Source organism: Dasypus novemcinctus, chromosome 16 (genome assembly GCF_030445035.2).
Source record: "Dasypus novemcinctus isolate mDasNov1 chromosome 16, mDasNov1.1.hap2, whole genome shotgun sequence".
Lineage (NCBI taxonomy): Eukaryota > Metazoa > Chordata > Mammalia > Cingulata > Dasypodidae > Dasypus > Dasypus novemcinctus.
In genome coordinates this window covers 89,664,227-89,681,664 of record NC_080688.1, presented here as the reverse complement: position 1 = coordinate 89,681,664, position 17,438 = coordinate 89,664,227, and the positions used below count along the sequence as shown (strand labels likewise).

Here is a 17,438-nt window from a genome sequence, read left to right as displayed (position 1 = left end):
TTCATTTTGCTTGGAAGGAGAAATGGCCAGAGGTGCATATGTTCATTGATTTATGGGCTGTCACCAATGGTTTGGCTGGATGGTTAGGGACTGGGAGGAACATGATTGGAAAATTGGTGACAAAGAGGTCTGTGGAAAAGGTATGTGAATAGGCCTTTCTGAAGATATTTGTATCCCACATGAATGCTCACTAGAGCGTGACTTCAGCAGAGGAAGATTTTAATAATCAAGTGGGTAAGAGGACTCAATCATTGGATACCACTCAGCCTTGTTTCCCAGCCACTCCAGTCATAGTCCAATGGGCTCATGAACAAAGTGGCCATGGTGGTAGGGATGGAGGTTATGCATGGGCTCAGCAACATGGGCCTCCCCTCACCAAGGCTGACGTGGCTATAGCCACTGCTGAGTGCCCAATCCACCAGCAGCAGAGACCCACACTCAGCCCCCAGTATGGCACCGTTCCTCAAGGTGATCAGCTGCTTACTGGTGGCAAGTTGATCATGGCGTGATCGAAGTGCCATGATGGAGCACTTTCTTCATGGAAGGAGCAGTGCTTTGTTCTCACCAGAATAGACACATACTCTGGATATGAGTTTTCCTTTCCTAGCCATAATTCTTCTACCAATACTACCATCTGTGGATTTATGGAATGCCTTATCCATCATCGTGGTAATATACACATCATTGCCTCTAATCAAGGAAACCACTTCACAGCAAACGATTGTGGGAATGAGCACATGCTCATGGAATTCACTGGTCTTACCAGTTCCCCATCATCCTGAAGCAACTGGATTGACAGAATGGTAGAATGGCCTTTCGAAGACTCAGTTTCAGTGCTAACTGTTATAGGTGGCAGTATCTTGCAGGCCTGGGCCAGTGTTCTCCAGGAGGCTGTGTGTGCTTTATATCAGCATCCACTCTGTTGTGCTGTTTCTCCTGTGGCCAAGATTCATGGTCCAGGAATCAAGGGGCTGAAATGGGAGTGGCACCACTCATTATTACCCCTAGTGACCCCTAGGAAAATTTTTGTTTCCTGTCCCTGCAACCTTATGTAGATAGCACTCAATGAAGGTAATAATAACATTTACTGAGTGCTAGCTATATGTCAGGCTCTCTTCTGAGTGATGAGATACATTAAGTCATTAATAATTTTCTTCTCACTTTAGAGATGAAAGAACCAAGGCTTTAAAACATTACTAATTTGCTCAAGTTTATACTGTTATGAAAGGGAGTATACTGCATGTTTTCTCCAGAATCCTAAATGTGAAAAGACTGAGGTTTACTTGTGTAGTATAGCTCACTCCTTGATGAAAACCAGTATTATATGTGGTTTGCTCCTGTTAAAAAAACACCTACAATTCTTTCTGCAGGGAATGACAGAATGTTATAGTTCAAGAGTTGGTAAACCATGACCCAGAGGCCTAATCCTACCAGCTGCCTGATTTGTAAATAAAATTTCATAAGAATGATCCATGGTCTTTCACTATATATCTTTCACTATATTATGTCTTTGGTGGCAATGTGGCCACAAGGGCAGACTTGAATAAGTAGATGTGACAGAAGTTGTATGGCCTGCAAAACTGTAAACATGTACTATCTGTTCCTTTACAGGAAAAAGTTGCCAACCCTTCCCTCTTCTAGTGGAATCATCTCCCTCTCCTGATCAGATGAGAAGGCCTAAGAAATCCTCAGTACCTCCAGGGCCCAAGGGATCCCACTTCCCCAATTCCTCTCATTCATATATTCTGGAATGGTGAAAGCTATGTCTAAAGGTCCTGGGTCACCAGGAGACAGTATTAAGTCAGGCCATTCTCTTTGTTTCCTAAGTGAAGACCCACTAGTTTAGGGGGCAAATGTCTGCTCTCAGTTCTACCTTTGATTATCTTTAACCAAGTTAATACATTTGGTGCTTTTTATTCCCAACGAATCTGATAGATCTTGTTTTACTACTTTTAGGTGGGTCTTCTACACTTGTTTTGCTTCTGGTCAGCAATCGTGGCTTGGGTTATTTCTATTTTTGGAATCTACTACACAAGAATATAATCAATTTCTGAAATACTTGATAGACAATAGAAAAATAATGTATATTTCGTGTTTCATGGCTGCTCTGAAAATGCACACGTAGGTTTATAGAGAGACAATATATTTATAAGTTTAATCACATTATTCAAAATCTCTAGATGGTCTACTCATCTCCATATAAATGATGTGGACATTTCAGGTACTCTAAGCCTGCATCAGTTTCTTAGTTGGACACCCCCAATTCTTTTCTTCATAGACTTGTTAGAGCAGGTTTAGGTTTAGAGAAAAATTGTGCAGAAAGACCCAAACACTTTTCAGGTCTCTGCTTGCCCCTTCCTTTTTCATCTTCTAGGAGGTTATTCTCTATGTGACTTGTAGTTTGATCAGAGTTTGAAGCCCCTGGGCACTTCTTCCGACTTTGGGAGAAGCCTCGTTAACTTTGCTTTGATTGTCAGCACGACTCTTCCTCCAGTCTTACCCTTCAGTTAAAAGGTCTGGCCATTGACTTTGGCTGGACTTTGCAAGGGTCACAGCACGCACTTGGCCTAGGGTGGACACCACGGCTTGGTGCACAGGTGAGGATGGACAGGTTGGTTGAGGTCAGTCCTGAGGGAGGGAGTCACAGCGAAGGGCCAATTCCAGGGTCTGCTTCCATGCCGGGACAGCTTTTTCCTGTAGGTTCTGTTCGTTCCTTCATCCCCAACGCCCACGAGAGTCTGTGGCAAGAAGCCAACCCCTCTTCTTAGTCAGCTTTGATTAATTTCTGCTGTTAGGGTATCATTACTTTAGACTTGAGAAAATTCCTCAAATGCTCTGGTACATTGAAGGCATGGCTACCTGTTTTCCAGACTGTTATCAATGTCATCTTCTTTTCGTATGTCATTCATCTTTTAATGATTTGGTGAGGAGGAAAGACATATACAGACTTAAAGTCTGTCCTCTGGAAGTAGTAGTCTATCCCTGGGTAATTTTATCTCTATTCACCTATTATCCATCTATTTGTCTGTCTGTCTATCTCAAAGTATTTATCTTTCTTTCTATCCCCTATTTATCATTGATCTCTATATTTCTCATCTATTTATTCTATCTACCTACCTATTTATTTTTGTATCTCTCTTTCCTACTAGAATTTGAGGGAAAGGAGAAATCCTTCTCATTTTTGTAGCCCCAGGATCTTCTACCATTCCTGGGGTATACAATATGCACGCTAAATATTTTGTAGGGATTAAAAGGCTTTTCCATAGTAAGAGGGATTGTGACAGGGCAAACTGAGTGCTAAGACACTAAGAGAATCATCCAGGTGAGCACGTGGAAGAGGTGTATATGGAAGTGATTGACAATGAGAAAAATTAGCCCATGAAACTTACATGATGATTGGAATTTGAGTTTTTGAAGGATGTATTGGACATAAAGGGCAAGGGGAGAAGAGAAAAATACTTCAAGGAGAGAGGAACATTTTAAAAAACAAACAAACAAAAAACTGTGTGCAGAGAACAGTCTCCTGAATACAGCTGCACAAAGTTTTGAGTATATCATTTCATTTTTCTGTCCATTTTTTTAATCAGGGGTTTTTTCAATGATCTATAATGGACTGAAAGAAAACAAGTTTAAAGACATATTCTCAAGGTTTGCTAAGTGTAATTGAATCATTATGCCTGTATTTTTTTTCCAGATATATTTACATTTCCTAGTGCAATACTTTGTAAATTGACAGATCAGTCTTCTTGTCAAGTTCTAAAAAGACAACTCTAAAGCCTCTGCAAGAAATTATTTTAGATATCTTGGTTATTAAAACACTACAGTGCCCCCATAGCAAAGCCGATTCTGAAGCGTGCACTAAATGCCATTGATTTCCACTGAGCTCCCTGCTCCTTGGAGAAAGTAGAGCAAGGGCTGGGGTTTTCCCACAACGAAGACACCGGCGAGGAGGTTCCAGTTTTTCACCCTGGATGCCCCCTTTCTCTAATGCCTCAGAGTAGACATTCATGATAAGTGAAAATGTCAGGTTGCAACAAAGTAAGATGAAGTTGACTCTAGAGGTGATTCTGGAACACACATTATTTGATTTCATTGTATCCTGACTATAATTCTGAAGGAAGATAGTACTATGCTCCATTTCACAGGTAAATAAACTGAGGCTTAATGAAGTTTACTGTTTTATGCAAATTTGCAGAGCCAGCAAATGGAGGGACCTGGACTTTTATCTAGGTTTCCTTGGGCAAATACGTTTGCTTCAAAGTAACTATATGCATTGAGTACCTGCTATATGCCATGGCTTTATATACATTACTTAACTTAATCCTCTTAACCATATTATAAGGTGCTTTTCCAGAAAGAATAGATGTTCTGTGGCATTATATGTCTAGCACCAAAGAAAGGATTTGAACCATTTAGAGGGGATACTTTATAATGTCCCATGCATTCTTAATCACTTCTCTATGAAAATTGATCTTCCTGTCATCAGTGAGCTATTTTTTGGTTTCTCAGGTTAACTGTCTTTAATGAAACACCACCTAACCTCTCTACCAGAAGAGGAATGCCGGTTCCCCACAACCCCCTTCGTCTCTGGCTCTGGGTGAGAACTTGTCAAAGAAAATATCTCCCACTCGATTTGGAAGGAGGAGTGGAGCGGAAGTCATTCTTTCAGGAGATCATGGCGGGTGGGTAGATACAGCAGCTTTTCAGCAGCATCTGCAAATTTCCAGTCCCCACTGGCGGTGGCCAGAGTTGGGCGCCTGCCTCTGGCTGCTGCTCCCCACCTCGTCAGCCCTCAGGCTCTAGTGACTCTTCCTGGGAACTTCACCTGCTGCCCTCTCCACCTCCCTCGACCCCACTGACTCCTCCCACCATTGTGGAAGCCCTAATTCCTGTATTAAATTCCTCTTTCTCCTAACAATACTTGTGTCCCTGACTGAATCCTATTACAGAAAGGATATTTGTTCTGTGGCCTAATCAAAATTGTGTAATTGCCAATATAGTATATTGATTTCCTGTTGAAAGAAAATGAATGGTCATTGAAAAAAAAAATTCAAGGCAAAAAGCTCGCTTGTTTCTCTGATGCCTTCTATCTTTCTTTCCACAATCACCTGGATGGAATTCATTACAAAGAAGCCAGTAGAAATGCTAAGGTGGTTGCTCCACCCTCATCATTCACTCGTCAAGCAGGGCTTTGGGGAGAAGAGTAATTCCTTGCATTCGTGTCGATGTGAGCTGGATTTCACACACACGTGCAAAAAGGATCTTGCCATCATAAAAACAGGAATAGAAGCAATATTCTCATCACAATCTAGGACTAAGACTAAGGATTTAAATGTCAATAATGATATCAGCTACATTTTTTTAAAGTTTATATCCTGGGGAGTCTACTTCACGTTTCATTGTTTATATGGTTGCCTGTTTTGAGTTCACATGAAGTCTGAGCCCACTAAGGTTATTAAGTCATTATATTTTTATAATTTATAAATAGATATTATAAATTATAGACAAATTTTATAATTTATTAAATACTAGATATTATATATAGATATCTCTTTGTAATAGATGATTTGCCGCAGAATTGTGAAACTATTGTCTTGATGTGAGGATATGTTTAAAACCCCTGGATTTTCTGGTTGTGGATCATAAAGATAAGGTGTTACTCTACACCAAGTGGCAGTCTATTAAATTATAAAAGGGGAAACCAACAGCTTCTTGGGTGCAGAATATGCAAACCTAAGCAAATAAAATGATAGTACTGTCACCGAGGCTGTCATGAAGATTAATGCAGGAGAAGCCATTGGAAAGGAAAACCTGCTATCAAGTGCTAAACACAATTACCATTATGCGATCCCGCCCCATCCGTCAGCACCCGCCAAATAGAGATTGACTGCCCTGCTCTGACACAGGTGTTGCTCGTCCCCATTCTAGGTCTCTGTTTTAGGGGATAAGAGAATCTTTATCCACAATATGGATGGGAATTTACTGTGCAATGGAACTGCTCTCAATGTATACACTAATACGTTATTTAGCTCATAATATTCCGATCAAAACTGTTAAATTCCACACTGCCCATCTGAGAAGGAAACAGGCTATAAGAATGTTTTCAGACGTGATTTGTGAATTTAAATTTGATTTAAATATGATTTTCTGAGGATATTTTCAATAGGATGAAAAGGAGCTGGGCCTCCAACACAAGGCAGGGCTAGTGAACCTTCTGGCACGGTGCACGGGGCGTGTGCCCCGAGCCCATCGCCACAGCCCTGCCAGTGACAGCAAAGGCACCTGGTTTCTGCTCTTGACTTTAGACACCAAACCTCATGCAGTTATCGCAATAAGTGAGGATGAATTGCACAAATTCCCAAGGGGAGACTACCTGGGGGCTTTTGCCCTCCCATATGTACAAACCACGGTAACGACAAGTTTTAACCTACAAATCTATAATATCCAACACTGGCCTCAGGAAAAACTGTTACTACATTCAGGGGAGACTTCTATCTTGGTTACCATTTCACAGTTTCTACAATGCCCTCTGTCCTGTTTCTCCTTGCTGCTTACCTACATTTTGGCCATACCACTGTCCATTTCTGGTTGTCAGTCAATGCTCAGCCAGGTAGACAAACAGTGCCTGCTCTCTGTGTTTCTGCTGGGACTGCTCACTCCCTGAGCCTCTCAATCTGCCTCTCTATTGAGACAAACACTGCTGGAATGTACCAGCAGTTAGTACAGGAAGTAATTATCCCTGGACTGCAAACTCCATACAGCCCATGTGCCATGGTTTCTAGGTTTTAAGTACCTCCTATACCTAAGCAGGCCCAGGAACCTAGCTGGTGATCAATATATAGTTGGTCAATGACCATATAAAATATGTAGATAACAAAAGAAAAAAATCCTAAATTAGGGTTATTGTGGTTGTTGTTGTTAATATCAAGGGACCAGTGGGCATTTAAAATATCATAGAATAACACCTCGACAGTTCAAGTTAGCCTTGTGGTTTCCAGCACCAAGGCATTTTTCTCCTGTAATAATGAGATTGGCAGCAGTGGGCTGTGCAGCATGGTCCCAGTGCTCACACACACACACACTCGTTTGTTTCTCACTGGCCATGCACACCAGGGGTTCCTGCAGCCCTGCTTCCCGTGTTGCCCCCTTCTGGAATCTGGTCTGAAAGGGGAGAGCTTTCTGGGGGCCTGCCAGTCTAATGGGAGAGGAAAAAGCCAGAGAGTAGAAGGAAACACGGGGTAGAGCTGAAGCTTCTGCTTGCTCTTAGCTGATGCCACATTTTCTCACATTCCATTTGCCAAATATATGGTGTGGCCAAACCCAGATTCAGTGGGTGGGGATGAAAAATCATCTTACAAAGAAGAGGAGAAGCAAATAGTTGGAGACAACAATGCAATCCACCTTGCCTCTCTGTAAAACTCATCCTGAGAAGTAGGTAATGTTAAGTTTCAGGAGAGTGTCCCCATTTTAAGCAGGAAGTTCGAGGTCCAGAATTTGTTATGCAAAAGGCTGAAAACTAGGAAGATCAAAGGGGTCTTTGGCATCCAACATACTGAATTCAAGCTTTAAAACCAAAATATTTGTGACCTTTATAAGTTGTATGGTTACCTGACCTCTCTGAAACTTAGAATCAGCATCTGTAAGAAACAAAACAAATAATAACTAGAATAAATAACTACCTTATAGAGTTTTTGAGTAATTATCTAACATGTAGAAGGTTCTAAGGCAAGGTGCTGGCTTAGGTAGGCCCCTTATCTAGCTCTGTCTCTTTCTTTAAAATATATTTATGCTGAATTAAACACTTAATTTCAGGCCTTTACTCCTTTATAGTTTGGCTTTCTGAAATCAATAGTCTTAGCTACATCACCACCTTGCTCTGGGGGTTTGGTCTCTACCATCAGCTCTGGGCTCAGGCTGCTTTCTAGATTGCCTCCCAGGCAGTAGATTCTTCAGCCTACCACATTAGATATAAAGGAATGGGTTTGCACTTCCACTTTAGCTCTAGAGATCTGCTGGGTCGCTGTCATTCCTTCATCTTTTCCTGTAAACTTCTCGAAAAAAAAAAAAGGTTTTTGAGAGCGTTACAAGGATAGAATCCCTGGCAGCCAGAAAACTTAGATTTTCCATTTGTTTCTTAAAGCACCACCTCTCATCGCCTTGCCCACATCCTTTCAACACATCTAAACCTAAAGTGACTGTCCATCCTGTCCCTTAACCTGAAATAATTTGACATAGTATTTCTGAAATTTATCTAAACATAAATCAAAATAGAATATTTTACTTAACACATCTAAGTAATGCAGTAGGCCTAGATTTTACTTAGCTTCAAGACAGTTTCCATTCACTGCTTCTCTGGCTCTTGGTAAAACTCAAGAGCATTTGTTAGTTTGACTTTTGAATAGCAACAACAGAAAAATAAACATTTATGGTAAATATTTTAAGTTTTATAATACAAAGTTTTGCAATAAAGTGATTTGATTATGTTCATGTGAAAGCTTTCTCATTTGATATTTCCAAAAGTATTTACCATGTGTTCACTTATTCCTTCAAAAAACAAACATTCATGATGTGCTCACCCCATGGCAGATAGCACCACTATGGTCTAGCAATGTAAATATGAATATCCCTGGTTTAATGAGGAAGACAAGTAAATAGATTATTACAATACCATGGATTCAAGTTTCATAGAAACATAAAAATAAGTATAAAAGTGCATATTGTGGAAGCAGTTAATTCTCCTGCAGACACTTAAAGCTATGTGGCTACGTGCCTGCTCTTGGACAACTATCTTCTCCATTTAAAGCTGGAACCTAGAGGCTCAAGAAGGATGTGGCATGGGTGAGAGAGGCCACTGAGCCAGAAATCGACTGCTGTTTGCCTGGCTGCAGAGTCATACCATGTGGGTGACTTGTAAGGTGGTAGTCAAAGGAAAAGTCAGGTACTTTCCAGGTAAGGTAGTCTGCCCAGCATGAAGGAGGACACCACTGCTGATGGTTATAAAAGGGAACCATGTGACCCAGAGGTTGGGACTGGTGGCAAAAGCCGAGAGAAACTGTCAGGCTCTCTTTGTGTCTATCTTGATGGTCTTGCTAAGCTTACCTTCCTGTAAAAAAGATGTAATACATTAACTCACCACTCCACCTTTAATTCAAATGCCTGAGCCCCTTGCTGGGTCAGAATGAAAAGCAGGTCGCTCTTTGACACGGAGAAGCTTATAATCTTGTCACTTTGAGGCAGAAGAAAGGCATTCGGTAGTCGCACTTAGGCAAGGTTGTGTGGAGAGCAAGTTCAGATTTTCATGTTTTGGGGTATATTTAGGTAGGATTTGGGTGATTCTGAGATGCCTTTGAGATACTCAAAAAAAGATGAAAATAGGTAGATGGATATAAAAGGTCTCAAGATCTTAGAAAACAGTTGAGCTGGGATATAACAATGTGAGTCATATGTGCACACAGAATCCAAGGGTTTCAATGACCTCATTTGATATAGATCATGAAGCTGAAGAGGAGGCCAAGGGTAGGAGCCCTTCCTGAGCCTGTGACAAGAAAGGGGACTTCCTTAAGGTTCGTGCTCTGGCTGGAGTTGTGGCATCCCATGGGGCAGGTGCAGGCTCATCGGGGTGGTAGGCTCAAACTGATGGACTGGTATAGGGGTTGTCATAGCAGGGTCTTAGGACAAAAGCCCGACTTTAACAAAGGTATGATTTCTTTTTTCTTCACCACAGAGGTAAAAACAAACGAATGAACACACATAAAAAAGCAATAAAATAAAACACCCCCTCAAAATATATATAAACTAGGAACAGATTTGGCTCAATGGATAGAGCATCCGCCTACCACATGGGAGGTCTAGGGTTCAAACCCAGGGCCTCCTGACCCATGTGATAAGCTGACCCATGCACAGTGCTGATGCCGTGTCACGCAGAGGTGTTCCCTGTATAGGGGAGCCCCACACGCAGGGGGTGCACACCTCCCAAGGAGAGCTGCCCAGCACGAAAAAAGTGCAGCCTGCCCAGGAGTGGCACCTTGCAGCCTGCCCAGGAGTGGTGCCGTACACACGGAGAGCTGGTGCAGCAAGATGATGCAACAAAAAGAGACACAGATTCTTGGTGCCACTGGCAAGAATACAAGCAGACACAGAAGAATGCACAGTGAATGGACACTGAGAGAGCAGACAACTGGGGGAGGGGGTTGGGCAGGGAAGGGGGGAGAAATAAAAAATAAATATTAAAAAAAAATATATATATATATATATATATACACCAGTTTCCTCTGGTGCTAAGCGGTATAAAGATCTGAAATATACAGGTGAGATTCAAGTTAAAATTGAAATGAAGGGCCTGTTTAAATGTCCCACAGTGATTAGTAAGATGATTCCAGAAAGAGTAGGTTATGAATTTGAAAAATTACAGGGCAATCTGTTTTAAGCTGACTGAGATAAAATGTTCTCACTTTTAAATACGCACATGGAAAAGGTCAATAAACTTTAACCCAAAATCATTTTAAATTGTTTCAAACAGCATTTAATAAAAGGAAACAAATTCCCACGTGTGAAAACTCTGAAGTATTTCAGTATATTGTGTGAATTCAGGCCTGGGACCCAGAATTAGGCCCTAATTGGTGATTTGAATGTCATTTTTTTACAGGAGCAAACGGTGTTGATTTGAATCTGCAGGAGGTGGGAAGCGGAACTGAAGTTCCTGTGTAAAACTAGGACTGTGGATGGACAGAATAACACCATTCCTATTTGTCAGTGTTTTCCATGTAAAAGATTATTTTAAGGAATTGGATCACACATTTGTGGGGGCTGGCAAGTCTGAAATTTAAAGGACAGACTGGTAGACTTGAAGCTCAAATATGAGTTGGTATTGTGGGCTTGAGGTACACTTGCTCCTTCTCTAGAAAATCTCTGTGTTTGCTCTTAGATTGGGCAGATTGAGACTTCACCGACAGATTGAGACTCACCCCCCTTATCAAGTGCAGTCTCCTTCATGTAAAGTTAACTAATTGCGGGTATTAATCACCTCTACAAAATACCTTCACAGAAGCAAATAGAATGGTGTTTGACCACACAACTAGACACCATAGAGTAGCGAGTTGACCCATAAAATTAACTATCACATTATGAGGGCTCAGTTTAAAACAAACAATAAAAGCTCCACTTCTCAGCTCAGTAAAGTAACAAGGCATATCATTTTTCTATCAGGCCTCTAAAAAAAGTTATATTTTGATGACTCTAAACACAAACCATATACTATTCATAGATATGAGATCCAAATTTATGTTGACTACATAATTTGAAATCCCAAGAGACATTAATGGGGGGAAAAATGCTACCCAGATATGTGAAACTCCTTGTCCAAAAAGGAAGAAGAAAATGCAATATTTCTCAGGTGAACACTGCTATAACTCAAGGTAAATGAGACATGGGACTACAAGTTGGGGCGAAGTAGCCCAAGAGGAAATTACAATTATAAATTAAAGTCAGTGAAATATCTATTACACAAGGTCAGGTGAAGAAATACAACAAGCAAGAGGATAAATATTTAAAGGACATGAGATGAAAATAATTTGAATGAAACTAGAAAATAAATGTATATGTTATTAACAGAAATCATAATGATAGGATAAATAGCTTTACAGACTAAATAGATCAGGAAATATGTATACATGTGCATAGATGGTATGTGTGTTTGTGTGTGTGTGTTGGTTGAGTTCAATAGTTCAATAGCTCTTTAGGTACCTCTGAAGAGTGAAATGTATAAACTGAAAAATAAATCTGAGGAAATTAAAATTCACCTTAGAGAAAACTGATATAAGAAAATACTACAAAGACATAAAGGATACACAAGACTGCCATATACATACATTTATATACATATTCTTACATACATACTTAACATACATACATATAAGTAAAGATAGAATAAATAGTTGGGAAAATCAATATTTGAGGACCAAATTGCAAGAAATATCAGAATGATCAAGAAAAAGAATGTTCTGATAAGGATAAATAAAAGTAAATGCATATCTAGACACATTGTAGTAAAGCTTCCTACTATTAAAAACAAGGAAGTTTTAAAAGGAGTCACAGAGAAGATAGAAAATATTTCCCAAAAATAAGCCAGTAAATTGACACTAGCCAAGTTTTTATAAGGATTTTGTAAGGATTCTGGAGTCAGATATCTCAACTCAATCCCTAATGAGCTGCTTCTCCTTCTGGCTTCTATTAAAATCAGGTAGTCTTTGTTTCTTCCTCACAGTGTCGAGAGCATTAAACAAGTTAATAAGTATAAAACTTGGAAACTTTCTTGCTGTCACTGACTTTTTTTTAATGATAATGCTCATTAAATAATTATCAGCCACAATTGAAGCAACATACAGTAAAAAAAAAAAAAAATGCTCAGAGTGCTAAAGGAAAGTGGATATCAGTCCAGAATTCTATACCCAGATGAACAATCTCCCAGGAAGGAAAGTGAAACCACCGCTTGTTCAGTTCACATGCTTTTACTGAGATTGTTTTCCAGTGTGATAGCTGTGACATAGCGGGGTCCACCTCCCTCCTGTTGGGAAAACTTTGGTGTCCCTTCCAACTGTCAAACAGGATGTGTCTTATTCTGATTTATTCTTGGGGCAAGGGTGGTCATAATGCACTGATGTGAATTACTGATGCTCCCAGAGAACTTCCATAGGTTTGGAGGTCAAGAACATTTCCATTGGGGTGCCCTTTGACGCTTCCCTGTTTTTAGGCACCAAGTGTTTAAACTATCTGTTCCCATTAGCTATCAAATCACTACCCTGAGGATGATATGCAACATGATACGCCCAGAAGATGTGATATTTCTTTGCTTATTGTTGGTCATTATAGGCTGTAAAGTCTGAAGAATTACCTGAAGTTATGTAATACCACAGTCCAAATTGGTAAATATCTTGTGTTCCAGTCCTTTGAGCATATTTTGAGAATTTTGCATACCTAACTGGATACAAAAAGTCCAGTCCAGTGTAAGAGTCTCTTCCTGTCAGGATGCTGTTAGAGCCTCCTGGGGCTACCAACAGTAGTCTTATTTAGTCTACTTGACATCTCTGTGCAGAGCCTTTGCTCTGGGGAATGAACACCAAGGCCATCCACAGGCTCTGTCTTTCTTCCTGGCAGATAGATCAGTTCTTGCTGCCATTTTGTGGCTCAGAGGGGACTGGAATATTATGTCTACATTGCTCCCCCATTCCACTCATTTAATGGACCCAGGAGGTCACCTCAAGCAAGCATGGTGGGATGGATCCTGGAAGGGGATTCCCCCTATAGGCATCAAAATGTTTTAGTTTAATATGCCCCTTAGATTCCCAGAGTGATTTCCACAGGTCCATGCCTCATATGGTTTTCTGTTTAATAGTCCACTTTTCCCTTGTCCATCTGCCTGACTAATGAGCCAGGCTATTGGACACCATCCATGATTTGGTAAACACCCAAACATAAGGGCTCTTGTTCTTCAATTCTTACATCACTGTAAGGAGAACAGCAGGCAGTTCAGCACCCTGAGCTGATTTTTTTCTTCAGTCAAAGTTTTTCCATCAATCAGTAGCAATGCAGCAGCCTCCCAAGCAGGATGCTGTCCATCTACCTTGAAAATGCCATCTGTAAACTGAGCAACCCTTTGTTGGTCAATTAAGAGCTGTTCTTGGGGCACTGCTCATGTGGCCATAGGGTCCAGCAGGTTTTCATGTGCTTTAGGTGGTTCCAAAGTTGGCCAAGCAGAAAAGAGGCTCCCTGTTCTTAAATATGATGAGAAATACCTTGGATTCTTACAGTAGCATGCTCCTGTAGAAACCATTTCCATTTTATTATAGAACTCTTCTGGTCACTACCTTCCTCATTAGAATGTTTCACTGACATTACCCATGGCATTATGGGTATTTAAAGTTTTAAGATTATGTTTTGTTATTCAGTTAAAGGGGTAGTTTCAAGCCACACCCAACAGTAAGTTAGTAACTGTCTCTCAAATGGCATGTATCATGCCTCCCTTCTGGAAATTTTCTGTTATAAATTCCCAGTGGTCATGCTGGGTACCACTCATGACTTTTGCCATAAGCTCTGATTTGTGTCTATATGTAGTCATACTTTATTCAAGCAAGCTTTGATAATTTACTGTTAGTTTCTATGAACCATCTGCCTATTTATGAGCTGCATTAGGCTATTGTACAGAGAATTTGTTTTTTTACCAGCACTCCAACTACAAACATGTCATTAATTAAAGTGGCAATTCCTTTTGATCCACCAGGTATTATATACTCTTTCAAATTAACAGCCTGTGTGGGCTTGGGCAATTCTATAGGGCCCCATTATCACATCTAATTAATACTGACCAACTTACATGCCTTCACTATTATAGTACTAGGTAGAGGAACAGTCCCCAATCACACATAATATACATCCCAAGAATACATTCAGATAAAGGAGATGCAACCACTTCCCATAAAGCCTATTCAATCCTTCTAATTTTCCAGTCAAACTTTCATTTTAATCTCATCCTCATCTAACAGCCACCCCCTGTAAGCCTTTGCCAACAGGTTTTGGAAAAGAAGTGCTCTGGACTTCTGTGTCAAGAGTCCCAGAGAAGTTTCTTCTCTTTCCTCTGGCCATCTGACCCACATGATTTCATATGGCTTTGGGTAACCAGACAGGAACCGGGTCAGAGGAACCTGGTCCCTTAAAATCCTCATCCTGTTTAATCTGTGGGACCATTGCCCAGGGTTTCCAGGCCAGGTTTCTCATTGTCAACTTTGCCTTCCAGCTTTTTAAATCACTCCAAGGCAAGCTAAACAGAGCAGTGTGTGAGGCCATCAGTGATGCAGGATCAGCAGGGACTCCATTTGGCCCACCCAACCATCAAGCCTGCTGCATTCAGACCCTTGTTTCCATCCCATCAATGTCTGTTTTATTCATCCCCTTTCTGAATAACCATTTAAAGATTTCCACCCTGTTGGAACCAGTCCCTTGACAATCTTTTCATCTCTCCCCTTTCTCTAGTGAATCACTAATTTTCTTAGCATCTTAAAGACCCATATGGGGAAGCCGAGATAACAAACCCAATGACTTCTCAGACCATTGCTCAGTTTTGCAGGCTTAAGGTCATATTGGATGCACATGAAAAAGGGCCGCCTTTCATCATAATATTTACCATGACCAGCATTTACCACAGGTAAGGGGTAAATTCAGTGGACAGATATTTCCAATAAATACAAAGCCATTCCAGCTTGGCATGCATTTTCAGGCTATCTGCTGCTTTACTGGAAATTCCAGTTGATATTTAAAGGAGAAGACAGACAATTATACTCCTCAGAGTAAACAAATTTTACAGCAGCTTTTTTTCCTCTCCACCAGGCAAGCTCTCCCCTCCTATTCTGTCCAAACAATGCATAGCCATTGATGATTATTCAACGGTAAGATGTTCCTCTATCCTGCTCCAAAGTGACTCCCTCCCGCAACCATTTTAGTAAATGGTTTAGTATCAGGAAGCTGATAATATTTACCCACAAATTGTGAAAACTCATTCGCACTGTACCCCCAGTTTCAGTAGTTTCTTGGTTTTGCCCGCTCCCCACTCCCAGTCTGCTTTCTTGGTGACCAGAGGTCATGGAGGTGCTGCCTGTTGCTCCAGCACCAGCTTTCCCCATGGTAGGGGCTAGCAGCAGTGGTCAGTCCAGTCGAACGCGCACCTCTAGCTTGGCACAATGCCAGGAGCCACACACACACACTCCCTTACTTTCATTTTTATTTATTATAGATAGCACTGACCAAGGGATGACACATTTAGCTGGTTTCTCATTTTTAAAAATTTCTTTGCATGTCCAGTATTCCAACTCCTTAGGAGTTGGTCCATCATTTCTAAATTCCATTAGGAGTTTCTAACTCTAGGAACTGACCCCAGTTCAGCTGCTATCTCATATCATGGGTCACTTGATATATATCCAAGCATTAGAGGTTTGTCATGTCCTGTCCCTTCATCCTTCCTTCCCCCAAACAACAATGTTTTTGCCTTGTTTCAGGGAGTCAGGATCAGTAGATCCCAGTTCTGACACCAACTGCACTGGGGTTCCCTAAGACTAACCTTGGTTTCATTTATTCACTCGAAGGACTTTCAGAACTTGGAAAAAGAGGTGATAACGCATGGTGTAGGTCATTATAGCAAGAGGATAAAGACTGGAATCAGCAAAGAGAAAAGGCACATAAGGTAAAGTTCAGGAGAAACAAGAAACAAACTTCCAGACAGCACTTAATTCCCAATATGTGACAACATGAGAAGCATTGCTGACCAGGTATTGCCAGCCAGGGAAAACTCGCTGCCTGGGGTTTTGTTGGAGTAGGTCAGGTAGGCATGTGACTGGCTTAGTGACTCATTTTCCACCCTTCCCAAGCTCAAGCTGAGACAGCCTGGCCCGAGGACTCCGGCAATCAGAACACTCTTGTCAGGCAGCATGGTTCAAGGGTTGTATTAGTCAGGGCTCTCCAGAGAAACAGAAGTGATTAGATAACTACCCCTACCTCTACGTCTACACCTCTACCTCCACCACCTCTACCTTTACACCCCTACATCTACCTACCTTTACACCTCTACCTCTACCACCTCTACCTCTGCCTCCACCTCTACCTACCTCTACACCTCTACCTCTACCACCTCTACCTCTGCCTCCACCTCTACCGACCTCTACACCTCTACCTCTACCACCTCTACCTCTGCCTCCACCTCTACCTACCTCTACACCTCTACCTCTACCACCTCTACCTCTGCCTCCACCTCTACCTACCTCTACACCTCTACCTCTACCACCTCTACCTCTGCCTCCACCTCTACCTACCTCTACACCTCTACCTCTACCACCTCTACCTCTGCCTCCACCTCTACCTACCTCTACACCTCTACCTCTACCACCTCTACCTCTGCCTCCACCTCTACCTACCTCTACACCTCTACCTCTACCACCTCTACCTCTGCCTCCACCTCTACCTACCTCTACACCTCTACCTCTACCACCTCTACCTCTGCCTCCACCTCTACCTACCTCTACACCTCTACCTCTACCACCTCTACCTCTGCCTCCACCTCTACCTACCTCTACACCTCTACCTCTACCACCTCTACCTCTACCTCCACCTCTACCTACCTCTATCTCTATCTGCCTCCACCTCTACCTATCTCTATTTCATTCATCATCTCTATCTCTGCTTCTACCAGTTCCATCTCCATTTCCATCTCAGTTTCTATCATCTCCTCTATCTCTACAGCATCTGTAAATATTAAGAGCTTTGTTATAGGTATTGGCTCACACAACCATGGGGATTGGCAAGTCTGAATTCTGTAAAGCAGGCCGCAAGTCAGGAGCTCAATGGTGACGGAATTTGCTAGAAGAAACTGGATGGCTGAAATAAAGATAGAAATGATT

The 17,438-nt window shown here is 41.4% G+C and overlaps 1 protein-coding gene across 2 annotated transcripts in view; it reads left to right on the top strand.

Moving 5' to 3' along the window:
• The window catches only part of NETO1 (neuropilin and tolloid like 1), a 145,253-nt gene extending 140,497 nt beyond the window's left edge, over positions 1 to 4,756 (top strand). For both annotated transcript variants that reach the window (XM_071208585.1, XM_058277888.2), the window contains one exon: positions 4,510 to 4,756. In XM_071208585.1, coding sequence (XP_071064686.1) covers positions 4,510 to 4,690 — 181 coding nt within the window. In that variant the 3' untranslated portion in view covers positions 4,691 to 4,756. The remainder of the gene's footprint in view (positions 1 to 4,509) is intronic.
• Positions 4,757 to 17,438: the final 12,682 nt, after the last annotated feature.